This window comes from Gouania willdenowi, chromosome 22 (genome assembly GCF_900634775.1).
Source record: "Gouania willdenowi chromosome 22, fGouWil2.1, whole genome shotgun sequence".
In the NCBI taxonomy this organism is placed as follows: Eukaryota; Metazoa; Chordata; class Actinopteri; order Blenniiformes; family Gobiesocidae; genus Gouania; species Gouania willdenowi.
This window is the reverse complement of record NC_041065.1, coordinates 10,290,726-10,316,155: the sequence shown is the minus strand read 5'-3', so window position 1 is coordinate 10,316,155 and position 25,430 is coordinate 10,290,726. Positions and strand designations below refer to the sequence as shown.

Sequence of the window (25,430 nt, the reverse complement as noted above, 5' to 3'; positions counted from 1 at the left end):
GTGTGTGTGAGATACTGTATGTGATGATTACTTTGAGGTTGATGCGATCCAGCAGTTCCTCCACAGACGTGGGTTTGGGCTGCCGGGCCTTTCTCCTTCTGCGGGTCTTTTTGGGCTTTGCCTCCTCTTGGTTGAGAACGTCCACATAAATGAACTTAAAGGTGCCGACTTTGCCGTTGAGCATTCCCATCCACGTCCCCATGGGAGGTTTACTGATGACGTCGATCACGTCTCCGCTCTGCAAAGCAAAAGCAGCGATGCTCCAGTGTTCGAATAAACACAGCTTGGTTTATTAGTGTGTGATGAGGTTATTCAAACCTTCAGTTTGAGTGAGTCGCTGTCGTAGGGACTGGGGATGAAGTCGGTGTGAACCAGAGCTCGTCCACAGAAAGGGCCGTGATAGGGCAGCTCGTCCTCCTCTCCATCCTCTGACTTCACACTCTCTCTGTTGCTGTTTGAGGAGTCGGTGGTTCCCACTGTCTGACCACCTCAAAGAGTCACAAAGGAACAAATCAGAGCACAAACCTAAACAGGTATGGCAGAGTTGCACTCTTATTTTGAAAAGCCATCACTAAACTTGACAAACAGGATGTCCAGACTTACTCATGGAGCTCTGTCCACTGAGGGAGCTGCGTAGGCTCTCCACAGAACCCCCAGGCTTCAGTTTGGGCTTCTCTAAAGAGTCTGAGTGTGTGTGAGGGGAGTGGGGGCAGCTGGCTGAACGGTTTGGGCTCGACTAGGACACAGGAACAAAAACAAACAACTCCATAAACGTTTATTATATTCCTTTGGTCATGATCAAACCCTTCTGGGACAAACCTGCTCAGAGAGGGAACAATGGTATCTCCTGGTTATACGTTTTCTCATTGTTTCTCGAACTGACTTGACCTTTCTCCCCAGTGAGATACGGGATATTGGGGGGGACTTAACCCCATCTTTCACGCCAACGTCTCCATCTTTGCTCTAATTCACAAGAACACGGAAAGAAAAAGTCAAAAAAAAGTGAATGACAGTAATAAAATCCTTAATAACCTTGAGTGTCATTACTCAAACAATGACAAGTGCCAATGCTTTTTAATGTTTAATGAATCTCAAAATTGGGGGAATAGTGTTTACATACTGGACCATTATTATCAGAGTTGCATGCACAAGTATGCACATGAACGGATCTGTTGGTCAGGTCAAATCCTCCGAAGCTGCATGCCCTCTGCAGAAAGATAAAGCAAAATACATCACAACGACACCTCACAGCTGTCCTGATGGTCAGTTCAACTGGATTTGGTAACACTTTACTTGAAGATTTATACATAAGGCTGACATTACGCTGTCATTAGCATCAATAAGTGTCACGAAGGCTGTCATTAAGTGTCGTTCCCTAGATTATGACACCTTTGGAGCTATGTTGGTATTTTTTGAGTGAGGTGGAGGGATCTAGTGGGGTTAGGTAGAGTTAGAGTTGGCGCCAATTACATATTTCAGTTACAATTACGTTTTCAATTATCCATGTTCAATTACAATTCAATTATGATTACAGTGACCAACATTTTTTCCCAATTACAATTAAATAACAACTATTTTTTATCTCAGAAAGTCAATTACAATTAAGTTCTCAATTACAAAATTACAATTAATCACTGAGTCTGAAATAAATAACCTTCCCCTTGTGTTAGCTTTCTGTTAGCATTTTTAATGACAACTGGTCCTGAAACGGCTTTTAAATACACTAAAACAAATAAGTATCAACTAATGTCTTTCATATCTATTAGTTACCTTGTTAAACTTCCTAATCCATGAAAATATAGGTTTTAATATTATTAGTGTGGGCGTCTGAGCCTTTCTTGTGTCAGTAGGCTCCCTATACCCCAAGATTTATATTATTTTAAAATGGTAAAATGTGGGAAAGCTTGATATTAAACATATTTTAATAATTGTTAACTACATGTGTAGAACTGTGCATATAACTGTAACATGGTTCACCAGTTTTGTGTTAAATTATAATTGTCAATTTTTTGTAGAATTTTCCATTATAATTACAAAGTCAATTATCGAGACTCAATTACAAATTAATTACTGTTATGAAAGCAATTTTTTTTAAATTACAATTACAATTACACTCTAATTGTAATTAATTATCAATTACAGAATTACAATTATAATTGACCCCAACCCTGGTTAGAGTTATGGTTATGGTTAGGGTAAAGAATGACGCTTAATAACACCTTATTAATGCTAATGACAGGTGTCATGTCATAATAATGACAGTGTAATGTCAGCCTTATGTATAAAACTTCAGGTAAAGTGTTAAACTGGATTCTTCTCGTCTGTTCTTCTGTGTGCTCACCCCGTGGTGGCTGATGGAGCTGAGGACAGGGTGTTGAAGCTCTCCATCAGTCAGTGATCGCACTAACTTTGACTCCTTATCGTTGCAACGCTCCCTTTCCGCCTCCTCTCTCGTGCCCCCCGCTGCTCCGCTATCCCTGCTAACAGGGCTCGCTGCAGGCTTGGAGACGCGATGGGAGAGCTTCTGGCTGCTGCACGTGTCTAGGCTGCTGGATGAAGGTGACGTGGTCAGGCTGTCAGAGTCTGTGTCATAGCTGAGTTGTTCCTGTAGAGCTGAAGCCAGGGAGTCTATGGGGCAGAATGCAGACTTCCTCTGGATGCCCGTGTATAAAGAAATGCTGGTGTCTCCAGAGGACAGGCTTTCTGCTGTATGGGAGAATGAAAAAACACATTACAGTAGTGCATCCCAAGCCACACCACCAACAGAAAATGTACTTTGTACTTTGAAACTTTGTAGCCTATATTAACAATATAATATACAGTCATTCTTATCTCAAGTGTCTTGAATACAAATGAAATAAACATGTTAGTCATTAAAATACATGTACAACTAGCATAAATCTTCAGCTGGTCTCACATTTCTTCATAATGAAGCATCACGTGTGCTCTACATTCCTACCTCCTCCTCCAGGCCTCTTTGATTCCTCAAATCTGATCAGCTTTCTCTTGGCTTTCCGAGTTGAGTTGACCAGTTTGTGAAGCCTCCGGAACGTCGTGGACTCGTCCTGCTCATTGTCCGACAGGTCACAGGGCTGTAAGGACCAATCAGAATGCTGCGTCTCAGTTTTGACATTCAAGAGCATCTTTTGAATCTTTGCTTCAGAATCAGAATCAGAATCAGAATCATCTTTATTCGCCAAGTGTATGTTGTACACACGAGGAATTTGACTCGGTCAACTGTGCTCTCTCCAATAGTGAAAACAAAAATTTTTCAACAATAAACAATCAGCTAGAAAAGATGATAATAAGTATAAACATAAGTATAAATATAAACAGTAGTTAGACTAGAATGTGCAAATAACAAGATGATAATAATAATAATAATAATAATAATCATAATAATAATAATAATAATAATAGTATAAAAAATAATTAAATAGATACAAAATAAAAATTAAAAAATAAGATAAAAGAAGGAAAATAATAGAAAAGAAAGATAATAATAAAATATAATAATAATAAAAGGAAAATAGTGCAGTAGAGCATTGATAAGTAGTGCAGTAGAACATTTAAATTAAAGGTATGTACATGAACATTCTCAGTGTCAGATTGATCCAAGGTTGTTATGTTTGGTTCCAGGGTTTTTTCACAGAAACAGGACTGACACGATGAGCTCATGAGCTCAACTGTGAACAAGCTGCATGTGTTTGTAGATAATGTGTTGAATCACAAGGAACATGATCGTGATTTGATTGAATTTATCAGTAATCAGGAAATAACGTTCAAATTCATGGTCGAGTGAACAAACGTAGGGCCCTATAAAATTTTATTTTTTTCCAAATTCTGTGTTTTCCACATTCATTCTCTTAAATTCCGTTTTTTTTTTTAAAGAAAATATTGGTTTTTAATTCCTGTGGGAAAACAAAATAAACACTAATAAATAAAAAAACTCATAATTAAACAAAAATGTATGTCAAAAATAAAGTAAGATACGATTAAAAGGTAGATATGTAGTGACAGATTATTCTGACCGCTCCTTTTTAATTATTTATAAGTCATATAAAGATGTATGAGAACAGCATTGATGTCACCCGATTGCCTCTCGGGAATCAATGGTTTATTGAATCTGATCAGGTTTATTGATTAAGTTTTGATCAACTTAGTTTAAATGAACCTAATTTAAATGATCCTATCTTCTGTAGCTCTGATGAGATGTTGTTCGAATGTAACATTCTAATACTGTTGCTCCAACGAACTTTTATTTTGTAAACCGGAAGTTCCCACAGAAATGGTTGTACTTGAGGTAGCTTGCTGACTGTGAATGTGAACCTACGAGGCACGGACAAAAGGCTGGAATAAAAAGAACTAAAGGACAACATGGACTGAGTTATTCTTAGTTAACCAGGCATAACAGTTCAAACACCGAGCAGGGGAAGATGATTAAAGTTGATCACGTATTCACGGAGCTCCGCTGCGCTACACGAAAAACAGACGGCGCTTTACAGGCACAGCAAAGTTAAACGGGCACTGGTGGCTCCGTATTTGGGAGTCAGTGATGAATTGCGTTATTTTTAGAGGATGTTTGTGGTGATTTAGGCGGAGTTTAATGCAGCCAGGACAGGAGGAGGGAGGGCGGTGCACCAAATAAGCGGTCCTCAGAAACATTTCCCCATAAAAAAACATTCCTTGCCCCACGGTAATGGCGTTTCATGCCGATTCTGTCCATTTCCGCGTTTAACCGTTTTCATTGGTCGATTCCGTGATTCCGTCTGCGATTCCGTCTGTGATTCCGTTAACACAGATTTTATAGGGCCCTACAGATGGAAATTCTGGAGAAGTATTCTCTCACAGCTGATGTATTTACACATTGGGAAAAAAGAGAAACGGTTGTTTCATCCACATAGTCTGTAGAATGGCCACTAATCATTTGGTTTTCGCAAAAACAGCTGCAGCTTGCAGAATAGCACTGAATCCACCTGCTCAGCAGAGCACAATACAGGGTTAGCGCTTTGACTACAGTGAATAGAAGTCAGCCCAATACCCCGTGCCTGGGACAGAGCCCCAGGCTGCCAGGCTTTAGTGGGGCCCTGGTCCATGAGAGCGAGGCTCTGTCAGCAGCTTGGCACTGAAGGGCCACACGGGGCAGGATTCCACCTCTGAAAACAAACACTCAGATTGAGAATAAACACTTACATTGCAGCAGAACGAATCGTTAGAGTTGTGAGCGGAGAAATGGGCCCACTCTGTTACGTCAGACCTGACAGCCTGTCGGTTCTGGACCTCAAACTCCTTCAGCTGCAAAACAAAGAAGAATTTTAGAATAACTTTAGAAGTTATTTTAGGAGTTGAAGAGGTTTTTATTCTCAGTTAAGTTGGAAATGGCCAAAAGAGGCCGATTTGAAGCACAAACTATTGTTCCTGTAGTACAGACTCATGTGCTGTAGCTCCCAGCAATCAGGGTTGGGGTCAAGTACATTATTCAATTACAATTGCATCTTCAACTGTCCATGTTCATTTACAACGCAATTACATTACAGTGAAAAATAATAATTACAATTAAAATTGCAATTATTATTTTTCTACTCAAAGTCTCTTATAAAATATGTAATAAAATTCAAATTCAAAGTGTTTATTGTCATATGTGCAGTTAGAAATACGTTTCCCTGTACAATGAAATCCTTGCTTTGCCGACCGCCAGTTAATGCCTATGTAATAAAAGAATAAAATCAAGAGGTATAAGAACTATATAACTAACAGTGACATGCAACACTGTTACTCAACAAAACCTGTACATTAAATACAATACACCTGTACAATTAATGTGCAAAATACAAATATATTAACTATACAGAAAGTAGAGGTGATTTATACAATGGTGTGTGCAAAAAGCTGTTTCATAATAGAAAGACATAAAAACAACTAAAGTTAAAATTAAATTAATCACAATTACTGACCCTGAAAAAAAAAAAAAAACATAAAAAGTAACCTTCCTCTTGTGTTAGCTTCCTGTTAGCATTTTGACCCATGTCTTAAATTAGCTGTAAAATACACTAAATACACTTGTTAAGCTTCCTTATCCATTAAAATGTAGGTATTAATGTCTTTAGTGTGGGTGCTTGAGCCTTTTTTTGTAAGTATAGCCCTCAATTAGAACAAAAAAGAGAAAATAATCCTCAAGAGAACTGACAGGTAGTGGGAAAACTTCATCTGAAACATATTCTAATGATTGTTAATTACGTATGTGTAAGCCATAAAACTCTAATATGGTTCCCCAGTTTTGCGCTTAATTAAATAGTAGTTTTTATAGAATTCCTATGCCAAAAACAAAAAACGCACAACCCTCTACCTGCTCCCAAGAGGGAACGCCCATTAAACGAGCGTGAGAGAGCGTGCACGAGCCCAGTTTTCCTCGTGCACAGCTCTGTTTACAAGTTGGTGTCGGCATCGCTCATACACGCTTCAATAAATGACTGAAACCGTAGCTCACGAGACACACAAACACTTCAATCGCCCGTGATGAGTCGCTTGAACATAGTGGCGCTTTTGATCACTCCATCACTTCATCGCTCTAGAGGAGAGAGAGGGTTGATCACTTCTTCTCCGGCCATATCATAGACAGCGCCGCTTATGCTTTAAATGATCAACTCACGGGGTTACTAAAGGATGAGTTCATGCAGAATGTAAGCTTATTCAAAAAGTTAACCACTTAAATTGTGCCCCGGTAAATTCAAGAGGTCCTAGCTGCAGACCTCCGCTGCAGCCATCTCACTGTAGCGGGAGGGAGGGGCTGCTGCCTCAGCTCTACAGACAGTAATGGCTGGGGGAGTTGTTGCTTGAAGTCACTTAAAAAGTTCAAATTTATCAACTTTGAGCGACGAGGTCACGCTTGACTAGTCGCTCAAATCACGTCGCTTGAGGGGAGATAACTTGAGGTTGCGTCATTTACATTGATTTGAATGTAATCTGGTCGCTTCAGTCACGTTCGGACTGAGGGTTTTGCGCAGCAAGCAAAAACTAGCTGGGGACGAGCATACGACGGCCTTACGTCATAATGATTGTCAATTAGGAGAACCAATAGTCTAGATGATCCACCTGGAATTAGAAGCCAAAATAACATCCTCCACAATACCTTTAATTATGATCACAACAGCAACAAATTTTTAACATTACAATTAAAATTTAGGGATGTCCCGATACAACTTTTTCATTTCCAATACAATACCGATATTGCAACCTTGCGTATTGGCCGATACGATATTGATCCAATATCAGAACGAAAGATACATAATTTTTTTTTTTTTTTTCTCTCTCTGTTTTCTTTAATAAATAAATAATAATGCCTTATTTTGTAGTGTGGAATGTTAGAAAAGATTTGATCTAGTGATGTTACTCAAACAGAGAACAACAGTCAGTAACAGTAAGTATGAGAAAAACTGACCCATTTATTATTAACCAATCGGTTACATCATTTTAACCTTCAACATAATATCTACAGTATTCTACAAAAATTGAATTAAAAAAAAAAAAAAATCGGATCTGGAAATTTGAATCTGATCCCCGATATTTGTTTTCAGGCTAATATCGGGCCAATATTCAATATCGATATCGGATCGGGACACCCCATTAAAATTATAATTAACTTATGCCATAACTGTAATTAATTATCAATTATTCGATTACAATTATAATTGACAGGAATGCATCATATAGCCGCTTTATATAAACCTTTATTGGACAGTCTGACTCACTAATAATAGTAAACTTGCCTTTGTGGAGATTTATTAATGGCCCTCAGAGGTGCTGAGGTCTTGCTGCAGGACTATGTGCTTTATGTTATAAAATATGTAGATAACAGAGTGTTGGCTTACAGTAAACTGTCCAGCTTCTAAAGCCACATGCTTTATATAGAGCAATCATCTTTACATCTCTTTCTGTAACGACTTTTTTCTATTGTTGTAGGCTTTCAAAGAGAGAAGTGGAGAATATCGTGCTTTCATACCCGTGCTAGTGCTTCTTCTATAGAAATCATGTTCTCCTTCACCATCATCATCAGCTGAATCCGCTCCTCATCACTCATTGTGATCTCACTGGCCACAAAGCCAATGTCATCGCCTGCAAAAACACAGTTTTTACCATGACCACAAAGCAGTTCATCTTCAATTTACGGGTGTGTTATTTACAAATGTTTACCTTTAGAAAGCTGACGCACTCCTGCTTTCTGTGACTTTCGGAAACTGTGCCAAAAAGACTTGTTTTTTCTCTTTCCATCCCATTTTCCTAAAGAAAACCACCTTGTTACTTTACAACAAACATAAAAATAGGTTTTTTGTCTAAAAAGGGATCACAAATCTCTAAGAGCTTTAAGATATTATGTAATACCAGAGGTTGAAACTACTTATGTTACTGTAGTTGACTTGCTTTTATGGGTACTTGTATATTTATAAATCAGTATTTTTACTTGTACTTAAGTACGTTTTAAAAGTAGTAATCTGTAAATTATAGATCTTTTGTTTTAAAATGATCAACAGACATTGTGAAACTACAAAGAACTAAATGACCAGACAACAATCAAATGCATCACATCATAGCCAACCAATCAGATTAAACCTAATGCACCGCGCTAAAACAGGACTGAATGCTGGTTATTTTCTCAGTTTAGAGTTCATAAATGTAACTATACTGATAATATTTAAAAAAATTTGAATTGAATTGACTAGTGTAAGAAATGTACATTTTGACAAACCTTTTATTTTATACAGATTCCTTTGTGGAAAATAAATTAAGTTCATTAATTTCATCTCTTCATTTTTAAGTTTATACATGAGAAAATAAACGTGGGGGGTGAAAGTAACTAGTAACTTTTACTTTGAGTACTATTTAATTGAGCTACTTTTTACTTGTTCTTGAGTATTTTATGCATGACTTACTTGTACCTGTACTTGACTACAATTTCAATCAAGTAACAGTACTTGTACTTGAGTAGGATATATCAGTAGTAGATTGACATACCTCCTGATCCATCATCCGAGCTGGATTTGTGCACAGGAAACCTAAACGTAGAAAAAGACATCAACAGAGTAGATAAAAGAACAGAGTTAACAGAAAAAACTGTATCAGTACCTGCGATCCAAAGTTATTCTCTTCATATTGGCCTGTTACCCCACAGCATGTCCCCTCACAACTCATTTAGATTTCCTCCCCTAACAGGCTCACTGTTAATAACACTAACATGACGCAGAGAGAAATCCGCTGCAGGCTGATGGACAGAAGCCAGAGCTCTGACCAGCACCACCACAATAGGAGCCTTTCTCTGTGTGCTCACCATTTTGCAGCAACATCAGCGCTAACGTGGCCTCTGCATTCCCCCCCACCACCACACTGTTTGTCTCTCTGAGCTGTTTGTTCTAACTCTACCTCATCTGAAAACTGTTGTAAAAAATCACATCAGAACTCCTTTTTACTTACTTACTAAAAAAACAACAACACTAAATCAAAGACGCTGCCCAAAAACTTTGTGCAGTTTACTTTTTATGTAATTGTTGTATGTTTTAGAAACTGCTGTGAGGTCAACATTTACTCTAGTGACTCCAGTGCAAACCACTTTCATGAAAGACAAAATTTAAGCCATAACTTCAAATAACTAATCACTTTTCATTTATTACAGCGCTCTACAAATAATATTTGAAAGCAATAAGAGGCGTAAGATTTTCTGCTTAAATAATCTTACGACTGATTGAGTCCCTGTTCTTAGCTGACCTGATAAAAGTGCCTGATCCATTCTTAAATTCAGAAAGCACATTCTCTCACATATAGATGCTAAATTGTCAGATATATTTGGTCACACTTTACTTGAAGTTTTACACATACATTACATTCATACATACATTACGCTGTCATTATTATAACGTGACACCTGTCATTAGCATTAATAAGGTGTCATGAAGGCTATCATTAAGTGTTGTTCATTACCCTAACCCTTCATTACTCAAATTCCTAACTCTACCCAAAGCAGGCATACACTGTGTGGTTTTTGGCCCATTTCGAGCCAATTTTCGACTCATGCGTCTATTTTTGGGATTGTGCGAGTCTCTGCTAGATCGTGTGTCATGCATCGTGTAGTATACATGGGGTCACGAGAAGCGATGAACACCTCACGACCAACTCACAATCAGCAATCGTATGGTTGTAAGGAAATCAAACATGTTTGAAATCCAGTCGCTCCTCGTGAGGGTATCTCACAGTTGAAGCAGTGCCAGGGACGCATGCGCGAACGCTGTCGGACCGCTGTAAAATTCACAAGCTGTACTGCCCACGTCTGTCCAGAAGCTCCTGGTCCATCACATTGCTGTCTTTTCTTTTTTAAAGCTCTTTTTGCTGAGATTTGCGAGTGTCTCTCCACTTCCGGGTTTTTCTTCTTCGTCTGTTTTAATGGTGACGCTTCAGAGTTCTTCTTCTTTTTCTTCTAATTTGTACGTTGCCTTTCCAGAAACAAGACCCCGACGTGTCTTGTATGAACGTACAGTGTGAGCAGACAGATTGTGTCAGAGTGTCGGTTCGTACAGTGTGAGAACATGAATCGTGAGCTGCGCGTGAGTCGCACAGTTTGAGCTGGAGCTGAGGACAACGATTCAAGAAAAAATCGCACAGTGTATCCCAGCCTTAACCCCACTAGATCCCTCCACCTAACCCAAAAAATGCCAACATAGCTCCAAAGGTGTCATAATTTAGCAAACAACACTTAATGACAGCCGTCATGACACCTTATTAATGCTAATGACAGCGTAATGTCAGCCTTATGTATACAATTTCAAGTAAAGTTTTATAGCATTATTTTCTGGTCATGTAAGGCTTCTTTACATTGTAGTTTGTCTTTAAACTGTTTACATTTCTGTTTAAATTTACACAGTATGATGTTTTGGGTTCACTACAGCTCTTTTAGCCTCACCCATGCCTATATCTCTGCCCAGTGTATCTGGCACTAATTATACTGTGGTTCACTCAGTGAGAATCTATCTACAATTTAGGAAACAACACACAATCATCTTTTCCAGCCCTCCATGCATGACAACACATTTACAACGTGGCATAAGAATGGCATTAAAAGTATAGCCAATCTCTGTATACAAGGTAACTTTGCAAATTTTCAACAATTATCTCAGAAATGATTCTTCCCGCATTTCATTTCTTTAGATATTTGCAGATTAGACATTAGGTGAGGGGGACTGTAGCAGATTTCCCACATAAGCCTTGTGACACGGTACTGGACACCATTTCCACTAAGGATTTAAAGAGGAAGGGCGCAATGTCTTTTATATTGAAGAATTTGAGGTGTGCAAAATTTAATAAATATATTTAAAGGTGCAGTCTGCAACTCTTATAAAATATTGGCTAAAGCTGTCACTATGCAAGGACAGCTTTACATCAAACTAGTAGTTTGTGTGATAAAAACAGGCTCCTGCAGCCTTTGGCAGATTGCCAGAATGCACCGCGACTGAGCAAAAATAACCAATCAGAGCCAGGATTGCGTTTGATGGACTGTCTGACAGCTGTTGCTCACAGGTCCCGCCCCCTTCCCGGAGCTAGAGCGCCGTCTTTTTTACAGTGTATGGTCTGGAAGAGTAAAAGATGGAATTGGCAACTTTTCTGCTTGAAAGGTAGTTACTGCTGCTTGATTTACATTATGTTTGATTTGTAACTGTTACACTAGAACTCTGTAGTGCATGTGTTGTTCATGTGCACGCAGCAGCCTGTGTGTGAGCTGCTGTAAGTGACACTGTGTTGTTGTTGCTGCTGCTGAGGTTTGTGCACATAGAGAGAGAGAAGCACTGCAGTAATATGCTTTTAACAGAGCATGTTATATTACTGTGGTGTTGCTGTCAGACTAACGTTAGCTTTTAGCTCCTCTGAGGGAGGGACTTTGGAAAGTTTGGAGGCAGGGCAAGAGAGCAGCAAGGAGGGAGGGATTTGAGAGTCGCAGGCTGCACCTTTAAACACAAATAACTATACCAGGATTTTTCTCCTCAAGTTGGCCATGACTCCCCACTAGGGGGCAGCTAAAGCTCCTATTTACACTGATGTGAGATGGCTCATGGACCTTACTATGAAGCAAAAACATTGAGCAAACAAATCAAACTAAATGCACTGCTTAGTCATCAGCCATCACCTGCATTCTTTCATCTTATTCTTCTTTCTAATGATGAAATGTGACGAGTCATTGTAATCCTTCAACACTAACAATGGGGGGAAGGAAGGAAGTAGCTCCTAAATTTGATCTGAAGGCAGCAGGAAAGTGAGGAAATGATGGTATCCATAGAGGTGACTAAGATAGAGCAGTGGAAATGTTCATGCTCAGCAGCCATAATGGATGAGACTTGAATTTAAAAAAAAAAAGCAATAAAGCATGACTCAGCGATGAATCTTAAGGTTACCACAAGTACTACTACTACTGTACATGCAAATGACTTTAGGCTTGGCTTCCCCCAGCCTCAACGTGTCACTAAAGAAACATCATAAACTTTAGATGGGGCTGTTTCTCAGTTTTTAATGATGCATGAGGTGGTTTGTATTTTACCTTCTGTTGATCTCTGGAGTCATTGCTGTGCTGCTGAGCCCGAGGGATTCCTGAAAGAGATGAAGAGTGAACTAAATCTACATTGTAGTAATGCTACAGTTTGAATAAATCAGAATCAGATATTTTTTATTTATCCCAGGGGGAAATGGCTCCAGAATATTTCAAATGGAAAGAAGAAACACTAAAACATAGAAAAGAAAAGAAAATGTACATAATTAAATGAAAGACTGATAATTAAATACAAGTAAACACCTCCAGGAAAATATCATACAAATGCTCAAATATACATATATAATACAGATAAATACAAGTCTAGTACAGTGAGCCACAGGGTTGGGGTCAATTATAATTGTAATTGCGTAATTGATAATTGATCATTAATTACAATTATGGCGTAATTCAAATTAAAATTGTAATTGTAATTTTTAAAATGTGTTGCTGTCATAATGGTAATGAAATTGTAATTGAGTTCAGATAAATGACTTTGTAATTGTGATTCCCATGAAAATTATATGACAGTTGTCAATTGTAATTTAACGCAAAACCAGGGAACCATGTTACAGTTCTATGTACAGTTCTATATATATGTAGTTAACAATTATTCCCACATTTTACCATTTTAAAAATAATATAAAAATAATTTAAATCTAGGGGTATACTGACAAAAAATTCTCAGATGTCCGTACCAAAAATCTTAGAACCTGTATTTTCATTGATTATGAAGCCTAACAAGGTAACCAATAGATAGGAAAGAAATGAGATGATAGACATTTGTTATTAGTGTATTTGACAGCTGATTTAGGACCCGTTATCATAACAGATGCTAACAGAAAGCTAAGTTAATTTTTATTAGGTTATTTATTTCAAGCTCAGAACTTGTCATTAATTGTCATTGAACTTTAGTAATTGAGAATGTAATTGTAGTTGACTTTCTGAGGATAAAAAATCATTGTAATTAAATTGTCATTGGAAAAAAATGCTAGCAACTGTAATTGTAATTGAACATGGGTAATTGAAAATGTAATTGTGACTGAAAAATGTAATTGACCCTGGTGAGCCATCTACAAACTACAGTGTAATAATGAAGTCAAACTTTCCCCTAATAAATGTCTAAATCCCTTTTTATACGACTCATGAGCAGTATTGTTGTCTTTTTTACACGTGTTTCTATGATTTACAAAGCATTCACTTGGGTCAGAGGTCATTGGGTGTCGCAACAAAAAATAGTTCATTGGTTTCAAAGTTTCATTAGTATGGCTGTGGATTAGAATTACATCAGGTAAACATGATAGAAAAAACTACATGTAATCATATATTAAGGACATCCCTTGGTCTCATATCTCCAGGATTTGTCGTCTCTTTTACAGTTTGGTGTTACTTTGTCTCAAAGGACTTTTTTTTCTTCTAAAACATGCATGACGAGGCAGTTTCTCAGTCTTTTATTAGTCGACCTACTGACACCACAGAAGAGGAAGTGGCGTTCTCCAGAGGTCTGACACATTCAGAGCCGGACACTCACCTGGATCTGAGAGCGCAGCAGCAGTGATGTGGCCAGTGAGTCAACCTTTCCCTGCAACACAAACGCACAGGAAGCAAAACGGAGGTGAATTACAGAGTCAATGCAAAACACAGACAGAAGAATCAGCCAGCACACTGATTCACCCACCCAATTACCTTTTAAAAGACCATAATAAGCAACTAACCACAAGAAACCATTGAAAGAATCCTTTTTTTTTTAAAAAAAAAAGTAACAATGCACTGTATTAAAAATATTAGAAAAAGAAAATCTAAATTAGTATACTTTTTAACTTTTTAATTTCTTTTTTATTAAATCACTCAACAAAAAAACAAAATCACAAAAGATACACTGTGCCTCCCTATGAAACCAAGGCAAAACTAAATAAAATAACAACCAAAGAAAAAAAACACAACAACAAATTGTGCAACACATTGTGTAGTTTACTAAATATAAAAAACTAAAAGGCAGATTTAATTATAACTTAAAATTTAACAACAAGATGTATTCAGATCTGTGTAGGATACTGTCAATACATTTATTTAGTTATTCAAAAACTGTCGATTATTCTCTTTTAATGTCTGACAACAGAGTCAACATATTGTAGTGAGTGAAGTTAGAGAAGCAGGCTAGATGATGAATGAATGAATGAATGAGAATCTTGATATATTTGTCTCCCAGAGGGGGAAAGATTCATCATTGCTTGAATAAACATTGAAGAAAAGGTGTTTATTTGCTTTTGTGCTGAATAAACACATGTAGATGAGCAGCTAATTGTGTTTTGTCACTCTCTGATAGAGCTGGGTAATTGGTTTCATTAAGTATGCAAAGACAAATGGCTGAATTATCCGATCAATCTCAGGAAAACAAGGCGACAAGTTGAAAATGAGGGTGAAGTGCTCACCATCTCTTCATCTTGTAAGACTTTGCGTCTGCGGAGTTCTTCCATCCTTTCACACACGTCACTGAGGGAGGTGCAGTAATACTGGGAGTATTCCTGAGCCAGGGCATCAATGCTCCCTACTGAGCCATCCTGAAAAAGAGAAAGAGGAATTCAAACACTTCTGAATGCAGGGGTGGACAGGGACAAAAATTCAGACCCGCCCACTACATTGTCAGCGAACACCATGTAGAAGCCATTATTAAGTCAGTGATCCCTTTCTACCCATTTCCATTTTGCAACTTCCTTTGTCCAAATTTTGCCCTTTTTCAAGAAGTTCTGAATCTTTTTTCAGACTTCAGCTTCCTTTTGCAAATAAATATCCATTTTTTGTACATTTTTGCAAATAGTTTTTATCCAATTTTTGTTCTTTAATTTCTTTTGGCCACTTTTCATCCAAATAAGCTAATTTTTGCCCAATAAATACCACTTGTTTCCTTTTTCTCCTACATTGTGCCTCTTTTTGTTCCATATTTTTGCCCATTTTCACTATTGTTTGCCATATTTTGCCCATTTAAAGGCCAGGATACACTGTGCAAGTTTTTGAATCATTGCACTCAGCACCAGTTCAAACTGACCGACGAATGTGTGCAGCTCACGATTCATGTTCTCACACTGTACGAACCGACACTCTGACACAATCTGACTGCTCACACTGTACGTTCATACATGACACGTCGGGGTCTTGATTGCGGAAATACGAAGAAGAAGAAGAACTCTAAAGTGTCACCATTAAAACAGACAAAGAAGAAGAACCCGGAAGTGGAGAGACACTCGCAAATCTCCACAAAAAGAGCTTTAAAAAAGGAAAGACGGCGATGTGATGGACCAGGATCTGGCTGGACAGACGTGGGCAGTACAGTCTGTCAATTTTACAGCGGTCCTACGGTGTTCATGCATGCGCAGTGTGAGAGTTTAAAGGTAGGGTAGGCGATTTTCAAAAGCTAGCATCATTTTGAATGTAGCATCCCCGTCGGCTCCGCCTTTACCCCCCTCGCCCCTCCCCTCTGTGCTCCGTCTCACTCACATGCATGCGCACAGCTGCTGCAGAAGAGGAGCTCAGCTCATCGCTTGTATTGTGTAGAAAATTTGTTGTCTCATTCAGCAGTAAGTAAACAATAAACTTTACCATTATACATGTTAAAAAACGTGACCAAAAACTCTGTTTTAACTCTTGCTTTCAGTGTGAGCTCATGCATGCGAGGGGTCGAGAACAAGCAGCGAGACGTGATTGTTTAAAAAAAATGGTTTGTTTTTTTCCATTGGTCGAAGTTATTACAGATTTACAGCTGCTACAAATGATAGTTTTTCTGTGTTCCTTTTTCAGAGTACATAAGAACTTAATTTCTGTCAGAACATAAAGACAATTTCAACCAAAAACTGAATAAGTGTATCTGGAGAAAATCGCCTACCCTAGCTTTAAGGTAAACCGGTCCGTGGCACTGCTTCAACTGTGAGATACCCTCACAAGGAGCGACTGGATTTCAAACATGTTTGATTGCTGAACGGGAGTTGGTCAGGAGGTGTTCATTGCTTCTCGTGACCCCGTGTATACTACACGATGCACGACACACGATCTAGCAGAGACTCGCACACGCACGAGTTGAAAATTGTCTCAAAATGGGTCAGAACTTGCACAGTGTATGCCTGCCTTAAGCTACCCATTGCTATTACATACCACCTGGTTCCTCTTAATTTGCCAATTGCCCTCCTGTTACCATGTCTGCCTCCACTCGCTCGTCAAAAAAAAAAAAAAAAAAAAAAAATAGCGGAACGGTAAGGGCCCACTTTGGGTCGACAGCCCACCAGCACAATGCCCGGTATGCCAGATGGCCTGTCCACCCTTGTCTGAGGGGAAAGAGACACCAAACAGTCAACACTGTCCTCCTGATAAACCATTGTTTTCCACTTTAGCACCGCCATCAGAAGAACAAACATCCAGGAAGCTCAGAGATAAAGCATCAAGAGGAGTGAAACATGTGAAACACCCTGCTTTGGGCCAGTCTCCTGCAGCCTGGGTTCTTCCTGGAGGGCGACCCCCTACACCTCCTCAGACCACCTCAGACCTGACCCCACACCAGAAGATTCTCGCTGTGACGCACATACAATGCTCCCTTTGCATTCAAAGTTATCGCTACTGAAAAAGGACGAGGCTTTGTCCACACACACAGCTACATTCTCCTAAATGAACTCCGTCTCTTTAAGCTTCCGTCAATTGTACAACCTGGATGCTGAGCTTATTTATCAGGCAGGAAAAATAACAAATCCCAATTTTTGCTGAGGTTTTATGATCTACTGACCCCTGGCTTCACAATGGTTTCCTTAAGAGGTCAGTATATATTTGTTTTGTCGGGTGTTTGTATTTGTAACGAACAAACACCTGACAGGGGGCGTAGGTCACAGATTAACAAGTCATTAATAAAGTTTCTTATCTGATGCCCCTGCTTACTTTCTAAATAAAACTGCTAATTTGATTTGACTGGGGCTTTAACTGTTTCACCTGTTGTTTTATAGTCATATATCTCTCCAGCTGTGGGCTTTCTGACATTACAATGACAAAATAAGGAACATTTTGTACATTCACTAATAACTGAAATGTTTCTCTGGTTGCACTGTAGCACTGACAGGACGCCTGAAACATCATTTTCAAATACAAGCAACATATTGCCATTTTGTTTTGTAGAATATAGTAGAATATAGCGTGAAATTGATTAATACAACTTGCACAAGTTTGCCTTTTCTAATTAATTATTGCTTTTACAGTTGAACTTGACAGTGTTACTAATTAAAGTTCCTTATTCTAATAGTAGTAGTAGTGTTTAGCTTCCTTGTCTTGAACTATATTTTGGGTGTTTGGTAAGAATTTTTCTTTATGTACAGTATATATCCTGTGTATACGAATGTTCTTTTTTCATATATCGGCCGATATCAGATACAGTGGCTAATAATAACCGATACATTAGGGGTCTGAAAAAAAATTTTTAAATGAATTTTTAAATTTTTTGTTTATTTTTTATATTTAATCAATATTTTTGTATATTTGTGCAATATTTCAGTGGTGGTTACAAAATTCAATGTGTTGCAATGGTTATTTGATGCACTGGATTTTATGATGGCAGTGTGTAATGCCTGCAATACTTATGTATGCACAGGCATTTTATTTTCATATAATCTGTTCAGATCAGTGTTTACACTGACAATAGGATAAATCAGTAACTCAGGGTAATTTATCCCTAATGTTCTCACCTACCGTTGTTACAATGCTGTCATTATGTTGTCATGGTTACTTTGAGACTTCTACACACTAGTTACAGTGAAAAGAAACTTGTTGCACTTTATTTTATGATGTCAGTGTGTAACACTGCATTTTCGTTTTTTCAGTGAAAATGTGCAAAAACACTAATAATAATAATAATAAATAGGATGTTTTGAAGCAAATAGTTTTGAGTCAATTTGTCCTCTGAATGATCAATATCTTCTAATGAACATACAGCAACTTCATTTTTCATCTCTACGTTTAATTTTGATATTAACTGGGTAGAATATCGTGATATATCGCGATAATATTATATTGTGACCCAAGTATCGCAATACGTATCGTATTGCAACATCCTTGCCAATACTCACCCCAACTATACATGGGATTGGTAATCTCATAAAACCCCTTTTGGTCGGCCTCCAATTTAGAATAAAGAATGACTTGTGTGGTTATAGTTTGACCAACTCTTGATTTATAAGGAAACCTTAGCAGGAACATACATGTAAGTTCTATGGTTCTCAGTGAAAACAACTCGGTGAAAGTAAAGAAAGAAAAGCCAGAGTTAAGTCAGCAATCCATCTTTCGCCTTCTTGCTAATCGTGTTCAGAGTCACAGACTTGTGGGTCCAACACTTCTAACATCTATTATTAGCGCATGTTTTTAGATATTTTCCTAGTTTAGCTATTACCGGGATCTTGATTTACTGAAATATTTGACAAATGCAGTAAAAACCACAGATAATTTTAGCATGATCAACGTGAAAAATAAAAAATATTGCTAACAGATGATCGCACGTTGGATGGAGAAACTGTGTGATCTTCTTTTACTCTTCAGGAATTCTCAAACCAGGTCAAACAGTGACAGTAGTCCAGTGAGACTTGAGTGAGTCGCTCAGCTGAAAAAAACAACATGGCACCAGGGATTTCTTTTCTGCCAGCATCAGAGATTGTTCATCAGTCTGTAATAACTAAGGATGCCTGAGTGTGAGTGATCACCGTCCAGTACGCTCATTACAGTATGTGATGCACCATCATTACAGTGATTGAGCTCGACTCGTGCCAAAGCTCAGATGTGCTCACTGAAAACAACCCTCCACAATGAAGAGTAAAGACTGAGCTCTCACTTGTGCTCTCGTGATAGACTGTGACTTGCTCAACTGTCCAGAAAAGAGGCTCATTCATTGGGTGAAGGACATGCCCTGGGGTCAAAAACGACACAAAAAAAATAAAAAATCTGGCAGCTTTTCATACAGGGAAGAAACAGCACAGAGAAGCTCTGCTGTGAGGCTGCTGCAGTCTCTAATCCACATAAACAGCCCTTTGTAACTCAGCAACATGACCATCCCGTATCCAAAGACCTCTTTAGACATGGTGCATGTGTTCAACCTTTTCACGGATTAATATAAACAGAGGAATAACTTCTCCAACAAAAAAGGTTGCAACCCAAAAAGCAAAAAACACTACTGTGTGTTTTATTATATTTTCTTCAGTTTCTAAATGACTGGTGTCCAAACCAAGATCTGCAGCGTGAGACACCATCACAGTAAATAGAAAAGGAGAGTGTGGTGTCACGTTTCTGAGGCAATGAGCATCTCATAGGACAATAGACCCACGTGGCCTCAGGGCCCAAAAGGCCTAATGACTGTTGTTTAACGGGGGTCACAAACCATCAGCAAACCAGTCACCTCACGCTGCTATGGACTCCCAGATGTTATTTCTAGCTCTGGTTTCAGACATTCAAAGTGGACGCACAGGCAAAAACGACACAAAAGGGGCTTTGCTATGTGACAAAAAACCTTTTTGAAGTTTGTTAAGTTAGAGGTTGTTTCTTTATGCTGAATTCCAACTGTTTCCACTGATGATTTCCACATCAACATATCAGATACTTACATTTTTAAGCCTGTGCTAAACTGTCTTCAATCCACATGGTGGTTATATTGACAATACTTTTTTCCATTGACATTTTTTTATTAAACATTTCAGATCTTCAAAACAAAATAAAAAGTAAAAAATGAAACTTTTAAATTCATTAAGTAATTTCTTGCTGCATTTTGTTGTGTTTTCCATTCCAGGCTTCACAAAGTTAAAGTTGTACTGTATAAACAATACAACATTGCTTTAATTTTACATATTTTTATATTTGGTAAAGAATTAATGACACTTTGTCGAGGATGTTCGACTTGACCTTAAAGCATACTTTGAATGAAATCTTCTTCATGACTTTATTCCTGTTGAAATACTGATGATATGAACATAATTGACTAGAACTGAACAGTGATGTCACAAAATATCCCAAAACACCAGGTCTAGAAAAGTGTAAAAAGATACTAAAGTTGTCTTTAAAGACAAAAAATGAGAAAGTGAAATTGGGACAAGTCTGGACTAGAGTCATCCCGTTAATGCAGACTGATGCCACTCTACAATAGAGTGATGTCTTCAAAGATCAAGTCCATACGTGTCTCTACTTGTTCTATTTAATAAAACAACCTGTCGTACAAAAAAAAATCTTCATTCAAACTATGAGAAAAACGTGTGTCAATATAAAACAAAATAAGTTTCTCCTGAAATTATTTCCATGGAGCTACCAGCTTCAACCAATGGAGAACATTCCTATGTAGACATAAAAATACACTCACCACAAACAAGCATCTGGCTGCCAACTTCTGTTATCCAGCTTCCTGCTCCACCACTGCTCTGTAAAGTCAGTGAAAGGCTCTGCTTTGAAAGTGTGGAAGGACAATACACCCTGAGGTGGAAGGGAGGGTTGGCCCCATGCATAAATTAGAGGGAGTATTGGCTCGGGGGAGGTGCGTGGAGGAAGAAGTGGGGGAGAGGAGTGGTGAGCAAAGTTTCCCAGCGGTGCTGCTGGGTGGGGTCCTCCACTCTCTCCAGCTGCAGCCCACAGAGACACGCTGAGTCACATGTTCAAATAAACCATTAGCTTTAGTGTTGGCGTGTTTATGTCTGCAGTGAGGAAAGATCAGCCCTATGCCTTCATTACAGGCCATCCATCCCTGCTAAATATGATGGGACACCCACTCCAAATAATTTAATTAACTACTACTGAAAAGAATAGGTTGCTCTCAAGAGCCCAGTGAACGCCGAAGTCAACTGATGTGAAATCAGACTCGAAAAACTATAAACTACCGCCCCAAAAATGTTGGAAGATTAAGTTATCACCGCAATAAAGTGAGCAGAACTCACAGAAATCAGCAACTTAATGTATTTCAGATAGCTCAAACACCTTCATGGAACATGTTTCTATGTTCTGTGTTCAACTTATATCATTGTGAGTAAAAGTCTAGCAGTGGAGAGATGAATCCTATTCTGAGCAGCACAGCCCACATAGAACACAGAGAGGCCCAGTTGTGTAATTATTCAAGGTGTTAACAGAAGGTGTGTTCTCTCCTTTACTGTATGGGACAGTGGGGTAAGATGAGCCATTTGTCATATTTAGGATCACTACATTAAGGCAATCATAGTTTTGTCGTTAACTAATATATCTGCACGTATTTCAGGATGTTGTGCAGCCCTTCATACAAACAGAATGGCCACGGTTACATGATGTTTTTTAATTTGGAATTAGTTATTACGAATTAAATCATTCTAAATTAAAGTGTTCTGCTTCGTGTTTACGTGGAAATAGTAATTAAGAATTGAGGTTTACATGGAAATCAGGTTTTTTGCTTTAGGTGTGGGGGTTGGGAAGGGTTCTGATTGGACAGGGAGCAACTGTGACATGTCAAGTCTATCGAGAAAAACACACAACAAACCTTTTATTGTCGGCTACAACACAGAAGACCACACATTGTATTTTATTGTAGTTGAAGCAGCAGCTCGACAATAACACACAGTTTCACTTTGGTCCGCGGAGCAGGAGAAGGAGATAGAAACTAATCACCAGTAAATAAAGCCCAGTAAAACTCTGGAAAACAATAACCAGAAATAAATATTTGCTCCTTGGTAAAGATAGTAGCTCTAACAACTTCAATCCATCCACTATTTTCATTACATCAATGTCTTCTAAGGCTCTTAGTAAATAAAGAGTCTCAGCTCTAGTCCGGGCCCCCATCTTGGATTATGTCGTCACCAGTGCGTCATCGCGACTGGCCACGCATGCGCAGAATGACTAGAATTAACTTAGAGCGGAAATAAATGTTTACAAGATAGAGGAATTATTTAATTAGGAATTAAAATCAGAATAAACCAGCCACCTAATTAGGATTTAAAGGGGACATATCATGGTTTTAAGTCCTTCCTTTTCACATATACATCATACAGTTGTGGTCTATATAAAGCGGAACTGCAATGCTTGGGTCTGAATTCCTCATTATTATAGCTCCACAGGCCCCTTTTCTACCCCTTTTCTGATGTGCTTCTGAGAGCAACTCATTTTGGTGCGGTCTCTTTAAATGCAAATGAGACACTTCATACCCCGCCCCCTCTCCAGGTTCAACTCCACCCTGCTCGGCCATTTTTGTAGTTTGATAGAAGAGATACGGCTATGTAGCGGTGCAGAAAAAGTTTATTCACACGTTATTTACAAAATGTCAACAACAGAAGACTTGTCCATCCAGCCTTACATGTTCCAGCCAGAGTCGGATCCAGCTGAGCGAAATGAAAATGAAGATGATGAACCTGCAGAACCCTAACAAGTGAGCTAACACAAGCACCGAGCTAACGCTAGCGCCAAGCTAACGTCACGAAATGCATTTTAATACAGTCTTTTCGGAGACAAAAACGGCAAAATGAAATGACTAATGAAAACTTCTAGACTTAAATTCAACCACGTAGGCCATATCATCAAGGATCTAAAATAAGCACAGCGCTAACATATGAAAATGGTGCAACTGCTAATGCTAACAAAACAATGACAAGGACGTCTTATCATCACACTTTTTAGCGTTCTTTACAGCTTACCGAAGTGCTCTGTTCGTCGTCTCCAAAGATAGAAGGAATTGAACCCTCAATCAGACAAAGTCTTTTGGCAAATCCTTCTTTATACTGGCGGAGGTTGCAGAAGCAGTCATCCTTGAAGTGCTTCGCGCACACAAAAATGACCTTACCCACAGATGTGGGTACATTTCCGTGAAAAATAAAACTCAACCAGGCACTTTGAAAAGGTTCTGATGCTGGGAGACGGTGTAATGAAGCGTGTGGGTTACTACATCCAACAACCCAACATTTTGATTTCTCCTCTCGTAACTTCTGCATCCTGGAGCTTGGACTACAAAATAAAAGCGAGAAATAAAAATGGCGGATTGCTCGAAGTGTTGGGCCTGGAGTCGATGTCCTAATTTGGCAGTTCCGCTGACGTTATTGTTCAAAAAACGTAATAGAGAATCGAAAAATCGAAACAGATTGAAAAATATGACCAAAACAGAATATAAAGATATCAACGGAGCACCTGAAGAGATTAATTTGAACTTTTCTGTGCTTCTAAACAATCTAAATATACATAAAAATGCATTTAAGGGCTAAAAAAAGTGGATTTAGCATGATATGTCCCCTTTAAGTTTAATTCGGAAATGCATATGCATTAGGAATTAAGTGTTTACAAGGTCAGTTTATAGAGTATTTAACTTTTATTCTCAGTTAAAGTGGAATTAAAGCTCCCATGTGCTTTAACTGTTTGGCATGTTTCAAAAAAAGCATTCTTGTGCACAACTTAAGGTAAGTTTACCATAGGAGCTTTCAAGAGTGAAAAATGTTTTTTTGAAAATCACTTTACCCATGTAGTTCTTACCTTTACAGACTCCATGAATTAACGCCTTCCTCCTAAATATGTGGTCAGATGATCAGTGTTTTTTACCGTTTCCAAGCAACAAGGCATGGCTCATCTGATCCTTTGGCTCAACTTACCCCACTCTCCCCTATGTGTTAAACTTAAAATAATTTAAGAAATGTTATTTTGAAATTGTGAACATCAGCTGAGAGGTGTAGTTTTGCTGGGACACTGCAGGCTGATGCTGCATCACTCCCTCTGTGAATAAAAACAAAGTCCTTTAAAAACCTGTTTCTGCAATCTGCTTCGGACCCTGGTGCGATGTAAAACACCTTCTTCCTTGGATGAAAATCTGTTTTATCTTAATGAAGCACATGGTGCACCGTGCTGTCCTCCAACTGAACTGCGCTGCAAAATCTCTACACCACATCTTATTTTTAAGCACACATGTACACAGCGCAGGGAGAAAAATGCTACTCTGAGAAATCTGGTACTGTATGTTCTTTGGATTACCAAAATTAAGGGCCATAGTCTCTGATGTGATCACATACAGTATGTTTAGCTGTCTGGTAATGTGATGTATTGGTCTTGGTTTGTTGTCACAAGAACTGACTGCATTATGCAGAGAGTACGGTAATTATGAGGACTTATGGTGAGTGGCAGCTCATGAAAGGATAGTACTAGTGGAAGGGACTTTTAAAGCTTCAGTGTAACTAGACATTTTGGGAAAAATGTGCCCAAAACAATTTGTGGGAAACCATGTAAGGTTGTCTTTACTGTGACCAGTGAACAAAGCAATGTCTTAAAATACATCAATCCTCAATCCGACACACCTGGAGTATTTATTAGATTGAAATTTCCCCTTGTAACAAATAGTCCACACACTCTTTTAGGCCTAATAGAGGTCACGATCTGGATTTAACTACAAAAATACGTATGTCTCCCATTGGATAATGACTGCATGGTTGATTTTGTCTCAGATGACAAGTGTTTTAACCATTTCAGGTGCAGTGAGTAGCTTTCCATCTGTGGAACATTTACGTATGTCAAAGGGCACAACCTCTGTTTGTGGAAAATGTGTTAATCTTTCAGAAAGGTCAAAAATATTGGCCTGTATTAAGCAAAGAAAACATCTAAGGAGACTGATCCAACTACTGAAATCAGATTAAGAACTATCCAACGCATGTTAAAAAGTAACTAAACCCCAAATGAAACCATATGTTTTTGGGTTTCAAGTAGTGCTGTAAGAGTGACTGTCCTCTATGGGTGGAAACCCAGCTATTACAATAACATTTTGCTATTGCTATAAATGGAGGCCAATGACGTTTTGGAGGCAGCTATCATCACGGACCACTACTGTTAGCCCCGCCTTCCTTTAAAAACTAGTACCTGTGGATTTGTTTTGTTTTTAAACAATAGA

At 38.5% G+C, this 25,430-nt stretch overlaps 1 protein-coding gene across 5 annotated transcripts in view; it reads right to left on the bottom strand.

The window, feature by feature from the left end:
* The window catches only part of LOC114456939 (SAM and SH3 domain-containing protein 1-like), an 88,785-nt gene that overhangs the window by 5,051 nt on the left and 58,304 nt on the right, over window positions 1–25,430 (bottom strand). For 4 of the 5 annotated variants that reach the window (XM_028439021.1, XM_028439023.1, XM_028439022.1 and 1 more), the window contains 14 exons: window positions 14,992–15,120; window positions 14,091–14,141; window positions 12,572–12,621; window positions 9,010–9,050; window positions 8,191–8,277; window positions 8,000–8,112; window positions 5,194–5,295; window positions 2,960–3,092; window positions 2,342–2,706; window positions 1,121–1,207; window positions 820–963; window positions 604–736; window positions 319–488; window positions 32–238 (listed from right to left, as the gene is read on the bottom strand). In XM_028439021.1, coding sequence (XP_028294822.1) covers window positions 32–238; window positions 319–488; window positions 604–736; window positions 820–963; window positions 1,121–1,207; window positions 2,342–2,706; window positions 2,960–3,092; window positions 5,194–5,295; window positions 8,000–8,112; window positions 8,191–8,277; window positions 9,010–9,050; window positions 12,572–12,621; window positions 14,091–14,141; window positions 14,992–15,120 — 1,812 coding nt within the window. Of the gene's footprint in view, window positions 1–31; window positions 239–318; window positions 489–603; window positions 737–819; window positions 964–1,120; window positions 1,208–2,341; window positions 2,707–2,959; window positions 3,093–5,193; window positions 5,296–7,999; window positions 8,113–8,190; window positions 8,278–9,009; window positions 9,051–12,571; window positions 12,622–14,090; window positions 14,142–14,991; window positions 15,121–20,921; window positions 20,998–25,430 lie in introns of those variants that run through there. The other variant, XM_028439024.1, reaches the window with a different exon arrangement.